At 43.8% G+C, this 9,594-nt stretch overlaps 1 protein-coding gene across 1 annotated transcript; it reads left to right on the forward strand.

Annotated features, from left to right (window-relative positions):
* Positions 1-222: 222 nt before the first annotated feature.
* On the forward strand, positions 223-993 carry LOC125384372 (extensin-like). Its single transcript, XM_048403404.1, has one exon. The coding sequence runs from the start codon at positions 223-225 to the stop codon at positions 991-993; it is 771 nt and encodes a 256-aa protein (XP_048259361.1).
* The last annotated feature ends 8,601 nt before the right edge of the window (positions 994-9,594 follow it).

The raw sequence follows: 9,594 nt of genomic DNA on the forward strand, positions 1-9,594 counted from the left end.
TTTTTATGTAATCGCTACAATCAACAGACTAACGAGCTATTTGATCGTTGTTTACTTGAAACCTGCCTGTAATACAATTAGGAAATCGTGGATAATGGCGTTCGTGGTGTGGTGCTGAGCAAGGGAATATGTTGGGGTTTTCGAGGATTTGAACAGTATTTCAGTTAAATCACGGCGTGTCAGTGAAATCAGGAAGGAAAGCCTGAAGTGTAAGTGGACGTAATGCCTTCTCTACCCCAACCTCCCACCGACCCGATCCCTCCCCTCTACCTCAACCTCCCACTGGCCCGACCCCTCCCCTCTACCTCAACCTCCCACTGGCCCGACCCCTCCCCTCTACCCCAACCTCCCACTGGCCCGACCCCTCCCCTCTACCCCAACCTCCCACTGGTCCGACCCCTCACCTCTAACCCAACCTCCCACCAACCCGACCCCTCCCCTCTACCTCAACCTCCCACTGGCCCGACCCCTCCCCTCTACCCAAACCTCCCACTGGCCCGACCCCTCCCCTCTACCCCAACCTCCCACTGGCCCGACCCCTCCCCTCTACCTCAACCTCCCACTGGCCCGACTCCTCCCCTCTACCTCAACCTCCCACTGGCCGACCCCTCCCCTCTACCTCAACCTCCCACTGGCCCGACCCCTCCCCTCTACCCCAACCTCCCACTGGCCCGACCCCTCCCCTCTACCCCAACTTCCCACCGACCCGACCCCTCCCCTCTACCCCAACCTCCCACTGGCACGACCCCTCCCCTCTACCTCAACCTCCCACTGGCCCGACCCCTCCCCTCTACCTCAACCTCCCACTGGCCCGACTCCTCCCCTCTACCTCAACTTCCCACTGGCCCGACCCCTCCCCTCTACCCAAACCTCCCACTGGCCCGACCCCTCCTCTCTACCTCAACCTGCCACTGGCCCGACCCCTTGCCTCTACTCCAGCCTCAACTGTTTTTATCATCAGTGTATTTAAATAATTTAAATGCGTTTCCCTGAAAAGAACTCGACTCTAGCCAATATCAGCAAAATCCATTCCTTTCAACTTTTAATACAGTACCAAATAGCATACAAAATCATACATTCTATAAGTGTGGTACTTTTCAAATCTAATTAGTCCATATTTTCTATTTGTGGAGAATAACGTGTATTTACATCACTTGGCAAACCGAATCACTTATCTCAGCCGATTCTTTTGATTCTCTTTTGTGTCTATCATGGCGGTGGCTGCGTCTGTGTTTTTCAACGACGACGTCCGGAGATCGACCCTCGTTCCGACGATCATTCCGATCAGAATGATGACGTTTGTGTCGACGATGACGTTCAGCTTCCTGTGTTTTCCTTTTTGAGTGCCGTATTTCGTCAACAGGTAATGCTTTGTCACGTTCCCCTTTTGAAGGAATGTAATTTTTCACACCACTTGTTCCCGGCACTGGGTTCTCGAATCTGTTTTTCTCCGATTTGTTGTCCATTTTCTCCGATTTTGTGTCCATTTTCTTTGATTTTGTATTGTTTCTTTGGGTCTCTGCATGTCTTCTTAAATTCCCCTCATCTGACCCATGGTGATATGTGTCCTGTGTTTCAATTCCCTCAAGTACCTTGGCACCACTTGGTCCGGGCATAGGGTTCATTAATAACGTTTCAAGTTCATTTGTTTGGGTTTTCTGTGGATACTTTTTCTGATTGGACACTTTCTTCTGTTCATTTTCCGCTCCCGCATCATTCACGTCAGAAATCCATCTCTCAATGGACTTCAGAAGATTCGGATTCTCATCAGACTTCTCAACAGTCTTGAGCTTCTGGGCAGTCAAAGGGCCACCCGGCGTTGTATTACCGTTCATCGTTGGTTGAGAGAGATTTATTTGGGTGGTTCCGTCTTTCTTGTCACCTTTGCTCACGAGCTGACTAGTCTCTGCTGTTCCTAGTTTGATTCCGTGACTCATGGCTTTATATGTCACCATTACGACATTACCGGATACAGACCTGTTTACGGCAACAGGAGCCATCCTAATTTGTGGCAGTTCAACCGCTTCGGCTTCTTTTGACCCACGCGTCTCGCGTTGATTTTTGCCAGTGACATTGTGCTTTCCCTTTTCCATCTTTACACTGACCTTGTTTGGAGTTCTTGACACTGAGCGAGAGGCTGGGTCAATTCTTCTGCGACCTGATATATCGGAATCTCTATCGGGTGTCTTTCTTTTGCTTGCAAATCTTTTCGACGCGCCTTGCAGTCGCCTAGATGGTTTCTTTGTATGTTGTCTGTATACGGTGTACTTGGAGGTTATGGCTTCGAAAAACGGCATCGTCATCTGTTTGATCCGCCATAGTTCTCCAATGTGATCGTACCAGCCCTTCTGGCGTTTGTAACTTATGATCTTTCTGGCCATCGTGGGTGTCACGCCAATAGTTTTCATTAATGTTCTTGCGGTAGAGTTGTTGAGATCCAACAACATTGTTGTCGACCCATCCTCAATCGGAGACATCGTCGTCACTTTCTACAATTCTGACAACGTCGTTTTCACTCGATGATATTCACACAACGATTAACGTCCGCCATTGTTACAAATGGTTTACAAGAGACGTCCTACTGATTGTGACGTCATATATCTGAAACGTCATAATTTTCATGACGTCATAGGAAGTGAAACAGTTGCACAGTGTTCGAATGTAAGCATTCGCTTTTAGATCTCCGGTATTGTTCAGTTTCGCTGTTTTACGTGAAAACTGTGTAGGGCCCCATTCCATTAAGCTATCATAGCCCTGAGGTTATCGTAACTCCCATAACATAGACTTCCGATAGTCGTAGCGCTAAGATGGCTTTGTGCCACGCGGCCCCGATGTCTTTGTCATCATATACATAAACCATGTACTTCTCAGCCCTTCCATTTGTACAATTTTGAATCCTCACAACCGGAGAATGCTCCCAACCAAATATGGTTGATATCTCTCTCATAGTTCCAGAGAAGAAGTCGTTTAAAGCATTATAGTTAAATTGCCCCTATTTTGCCCCCAGCCCACAGTCCCTTGAGGGGTCAGTGCTACCATTTGTATAATTTTTAATCCCAACCACTTGAGGATGCTTCCAGTCAAATTTCGTAAGTTTCCAATCAGTATGTCAGAAGAAGGAGTTGTTTGAAAAAATTGTTGACCTACGGGCGACGGACGCCACGGTATGGCATAAGCTCACCTTGGTCACTGTGAGCTAAAATTGACCCCCCCCCCCCCAAAAAAAAATATAAATAAATAAATAAATAAACAAATGCAGCCATATATTCCTATACCCGTCGGTTATTCAAAAACGTTTCTTTTGCTTTCACCTATTCAGTCTTCGTGCAATAATGAATACCGGAACACTGCCATCTAGTCCTACGTTATCTCGCTCAATGTCAATATGTATCGGTTAATCGCCATATAATTATAACTCTGGCAATCGGTTAATGTGTCAGTATGTCTCGTAATCAATCGCCGAAGTGCTACTAATGATCACGAATAAATATTCACTCACTTATTCATTCCCCTGTCACATGTCAAGAGCACCTTTCAAGATAAATATTATGTACTCGGAGCTTCGTTGGGATGAGCAAACATTGTAAAGAGAGCCGAGTTCCCGCAAGACTTTAAAGATCAATTATTCCGGGCAAGTGCAAGCGGTATCATGATCTTCTGTGTAACCATACCCGATCTATATGTAAGATGAAAACAAAACGGAGATCTTTATTACTGAACATATGTAACTTAGTTTGAAATTAACATGTGGCAACCTAGTATTACTTCATAGGTCGTCAGTTTTCATTTCCCAATATCTTTTTCCAAGAGCTGCGAGGGCGCGTTATGTTGTATTAGTCGGTTTACAAAAGATCCGTGTGAAAATCAAACAGTCATTAGAAAAATAATCTTGGAACGGCCCTGTTACTCAAATAGGTGTTGCCTCATGAACGTGTACACTGTAAAAATGAGTTTAGAATGTAAACACATACAATACATCTTTAGATCTGGACATGTTTAGGAATGTGTTTAAATCCTAAACGAAAGACACATTTGGTGTGTTCTGTCTGAGCACGTTTAGTGTCTAAACATATGAAATGAGCTATCGTCTCACAGCCTATACACCAGCTAAACACAACATCCCACAATCTAGACATGTTAAAGTAAAGTGCATATCATTGGGAATTAAGTCAAACATGTGTGCGATGTATGCATGATGTATATTCTACCATGACATTGAAGAATGCTTGATTCTGATTGGTTAAAACGTTTCCTTTTTGCAAGAAAATCTTTCTTTGAAGTATATTAAGCCTTTTCACACCTCAAACGTGCGTATTAATACATCGATAGTCTACATATCGATCCATAAAAAGATGGCCACCGAAAACGCTGGTTCTTTAATACAAGTCAGGCGGCATATTCTCGAAGCTGTTTTAGCGCTAAATTTTTAAGGTTGACGTAAAGGTGTCGTAGCGAAAACCACCCTAGCTAAGTCTCTTCCCAAAGCTGAATTAGAGCTAAGTTATCGACAGAATTTAATACAGGGTCCGACCTGTCTTAGGAGGGGTAAAATGGCGTGCAAAAGACGTGTTGAAGAAAACGATTCGACAATAAGTGTCTACTGTATTATTTCTGACTACAAAACCGAATGGTTTCCGCTTGGCCTTTCAAAACATGAACAACTAATCCAAGAAAACACGCCGCAAACATCGTATATTTCACCGATTATGACTCATGCCGAGTCCATGACAGATGATAGCTAAACAATCATTCCACGCAAAACGTTAAGCGAATCAACGTACCTTTTTGTTTGTTTCAGCTGAAAAATATAGAAGCGCAGTCGTATGCTACCACAATGACCGTGACCTTTTCTTATCAAGGGCAGTTAATTTAGAGTTAGAGTTAGAGTGGTTTCCCTTTGACTTCTTGTTCACCAAGCTCCTTCCCAGCGCGTGACACCTTTGTTACACTCTCGGTAACATAGAGAGCTCCGTGAACGGGATATCGCTGTGAGGAGCTTGACGTGTTCAGCAGCTCTTCACATCGATAGCCCGTTCGTCACAACTATGCTTGGAGTTGAACTCGCAACCGACGGACTGTTCTGTTTACAAACAAGCGAAGACTGCTGTGGGGTCGACTTTAGTTTGCAAATTTCAAAACACAATTGGTTTATCTCCACTATAAGATTCACGGGACTTACAACGAACTTGCTACAATATTAACATAAAAATGTACAACTTAACCGAGCAAAGATAATGGTGACAACAACAAAAACTGTTACGTCAACAATATGCGTAGCCGGTGGTAGCGTGAAGGACTTCTACAATTCAAGAGTCTGAGGGTTCGTATCCCGCCGAGGTGTTAAAAGAATTGTGTATGACTGATAGTATTTCTCTCATACAAAAAAACAAAAGCTGAAAATAATTATATGTCTGATTACCACGAAAGCGCACGTTTATTCACACCTGTAGTTGTTAAAGACAGTCCTAAACATGTTAAGACCCAAAACGTATGGGACAGGGAACACGCTTAGGTTTCTGTTTAGGGTCTAAACACATTTCTTTAAGTGTAACGCACAGTATAAATACATGTTTGGAGAGGTAAACGTTTAAACTGACTCCTGAAACTACTTAAATGTTGGCAATCGAAACCCAAATCCACTGGTTAGAGGTCTTAACGGCCTTTGCTGCAGATATTCTGGGTATGCGATGATGTCTTAATCTGCTGATGCTACCGTTAAACCATTTGCTAGCAACATTTAACTCAAGTTAAAGTAAGTTTCGTGCGGTTATTTTGAAGTTATTAAATTGGTATGTTAATGTTGGAGTTGAAATTAAAAAAATAAAATCCGCCCGTTAAAATATTGTGTCAACAACTTAAAAAAAATAATTTCGACCTTTTTGGACCTCATATAAAATCTATAATTGTTTAAGACCGCCTCCGTGGTCTAGTGGTAAAGTGTCCGCCCGGAGAGCGAAAGGTCCGGGGTTTGATCTCCGGCCGCGTCTTACCAAAAGATGGTACTTGTTGTTACCCTGCCTGGCGCTCGGCATTAAGTGACTAAAGCAAGTACAGGTCGGCTCGGAATCAGTATACTGTCTGAGTGGGGTATGTTAAACTGTGTATGGTATCTCAGTAGGCTCGCACTAGAAATCGGCATCAGTCCGGGCTAGTACAAGCAGCCATACACACACGTGCATGCACGTCGCTATATAAGTCTGTGCAATAGTCTTAAAACGCGACGTTAAACCTTCCCTCCCCCACCTATAATGGTTTAATGTAATCGAAACATCATAAGGTTAGTGGGGCTGTATCTTGTATATAGGATGTGCCCTGTTTTTAATCAATGCTCATATAACAAACTCTACCGTTTGTCTGGCAAGTTAAACGAAGGTTATTCGGTCATAACAAGGCGTATGGTTGGGTGAATAGAAGCATATAAATTGTAAAGAAAGGCGGTATAGTTTATCCATTATTTCTATGGTAGCGATAAGGTATTGATTTAACACGCCGACCAGAGCTAATCCGACACATTATCTAATCAATTTTACGCACGACTGAAACAATAACCGTTTGAAAATCGATATGAAACAAGCAGCTTCTTGCAGCTCTGAGGGAACTACTGGGCCTAAAACAACGATCATATTCAGTCTTTTCAGTTTTAATTTCAACTGAAATTTCAATTTGTTTCTGCTCAGACAAATAATTAGCAGTTGTGAGTGGGTGATTTAGGTGAACTGGGTTAGTTATATCACAGCGTGACAGATTGATATGGGAGGAAAACTCAGACATTGAAGGTCACTTGCAATGGAGGTTGACGTCGCGGTCATAATTATTGCATTTTTCATAGCGTGTGCATTTCTGGTGTTCCCCGCCGTGATATTGCTGGAATATTGCTAAAAGTGGTGTGAAACCATACTCACTCATTCACTCATGGCGTATATGTGTGCGCGTGCGTGCGTGTGTTAGTACTATTCCTGACTAATGCCGGTTTTATAGTGCTAGCCAATCCTAGCTGATCAGTCCTTGTTTTAGCCCACTGCCCACTGCCCACTGCCCTAGTCGGACTGATCTGAGACTTGAACCCACGACCTGAGATTACTTATAGGATTAGGTACACAATTATGTTCAGCGTTGTTCAGTGGCTTTGACTACTGGGCCACCCCCGCCACCAAATACTTGGTTAATATCCCTCTTTGACATATAGTACATATCTCTTGGGTATTCGATACCACCTTTTGTGAAGGCTCGTGGTTATCGGAGTGAATGTTGCACTATTACAACCATATCTGGGCAAATCTGACCCAAACAATTTTGATAGGTGACCAGACAGCAAACAAATCACCTGGGCGCTAATCCGCAAAGCGATCATAGCGTTATGATGGTCTTAAGTAATGGTTAAAGAATAGGATTACTTTACTAATGCAATTCCTTATTTAGACTTGTACCATATGTTCCTGTGGGTTTTTTTTTGTGAACAATTGACTTGCCTTTGCATGTGTTTGTGACGGGTGCCACCGGTGGAACAGGATACGCTCACCTTTTCGCGAACACCTGGTATCATTACTATACGATTGTGATTCAAAAACACGTGCTCATGATATAGTCGGAATCGTACAATGGACTCTGCTTTATGCAGAGATTTCTATTGGTTATCCTATCTGGAAAGGTTTTGTCGCTTTAGTTAGTCTTCTCTGTATACGCAAACATGAGGTACGTTGGACATATCCTGTAAGTGTGTCGCCACTGTAACGTTTAAGGGTGGTGAGGTAGGTCAGTCGGATAATTTTCTTAGTAAGGAACAGGATCTTGGTTTCCAGGTACAACATGCATGGATTGTTAATCTAGTTGATATTGCAGCAGAAAGTGTTCGAAAATTCGACCCACTGCATGAGTTACTGCACAGCCTAGTCGAACCCACCCAGAACATTTCAGAGAATGTAGGGACTCCCCAATACTGCAGCCTTCTGCATTACCCAGATTGTCAGGGCTGTATTTCTGGTAACAAACCCGGGTACTCTCCCAATGTAAGTCAACCGACTGGGGGGTACCAAACTTAAAGCACGGAGAACAATGGGGAGTCGGGCAACTTGGTACTTGGGATGCGAGCGTGACGTTTCGAAAGCGAGGTCCGCATATTTGCCATGTTATTCCTGAATCCTGTCCATCACATCAGTGTCAAAAGGGACAGAAAATTGAATTGATATAAATGAATTTATTGGATTATCAAAAAGGACAAGATCAGGTTTGATGGCCTAGGTATGTCTGAGGCTGTATACGGGCCAATTCCAAACAATTTTGTGTTCATCATTTTCCATGACGCCCTTTACATATTTCTTGTGTCCAAATATTGTTTTATGATGTACCATTGTATTTGTGCGTGAGGCAACTGTGGCCGTATCTGTTCACAGTCACAATTTTACAACATCGTGACGACCCGTGAAGATCCGGAGTAGAATAGGTCTTCAGCAACCCATGCTTGCCGTAAAAGGCGACTATGCTTGTCGTAAGAGTCGACTAACGGGATCGGGTGGTCAGGCTCGGTGACTTGGTTGATGCATGTCATCGATCCCAATTGCATGGATCAATGCTCATGACATTAATCACTGGATTGTCTGGTCCAGACTCGATTATTTACAGACGGCCGTCATATAGATGGAATATTGCTGAGTGCGGCGTTAAACAACAAACCAACCAACCAACCAACCAACAACATCGTGACAAAGTTCGTTTGCTTGTTCGATTGCTTATTATAGATCTTAATAAACATCCATTAGAGAGCTTCAGACATTGTTTCCATTTGGAGCATCGATCTGTCATTGAAAGAGCGACGCCCACACTACGTTGTCCTACTGGGCCATGACTAGGCTAATCAACCCCCTCCGCATGGTGAGTTCACGTTAGAATAGGTCCCAGTAGCCTATATGTAGATGCTTGTACGGGTGGCCAGACTCGGTAAATAATTGTGTGGTGGCTATTGTAGCAGTAGCGGGGGTAGTAGCAGTAGTCAAAGTGGTGGTGGTGAACAGGTGTTGTTTGTAGTTGTAGTGGAATAGTCTTAGTGGTAGTGGCAGTGTTTTGTTTGTTGCTTGGTTAACGCCGCACTCAGCAATCTTCCAGCTATATGACGGCGGTCTGTAAATGATCGAGTCTGGACCAGACAACATAGTAATTGATATCATGAGCATTTGGGATCGATGTCATGCATCAACCAAGTCACCGAGTCTGACCACCCGATCCCGTCAGTCGCCTCTTACGACAAGCATAGTCGCCTTTTACGTCAAGCATGGGTGGTAGTGGTAGTGGTAATAGTAGTAGCGGTATTGTGTAGTTGTGGTAATTACATTGATAATGGTAGTGGAGGTAGTTGTATTGTGGTAGTAGTAGTTATATTGCGATAATTGGTGATTGCAGAGACAATAGTAAGTGCAGCTGTAATGGTATGTGTAGCGGTAGTGGTAAAGCCCTCTTAGTATTGCCATGGGGATAGCGGAGTGTAATTGTAGCGGGAGAAGTAAAGCAAGTGTAGCGGTAGTGGTAAAGCCCTCTTAGTATTGGCATGGGGATAGCGGAGTGTAATTGTAGCGGGAGAAGTATAGCAAGTGTAGCGGTAGT

The sequence above is a fragment of the Haliotis rufescens genome, unplaced genomic scaffold, assembly GCF_023055435.1.
Source record: "Haliotis rufescens isolate VD_foot unplaced genomic scaffold, xgHalRufe1.0.p SCAF_3, whole genome shotgun sequence".
Lineage (NCBI taxonomy): Eukaryota > Metazoa > Mollusca > Gastropoda > Lepetellida > Haliotidae > Haliotis > Haliotis rufescens.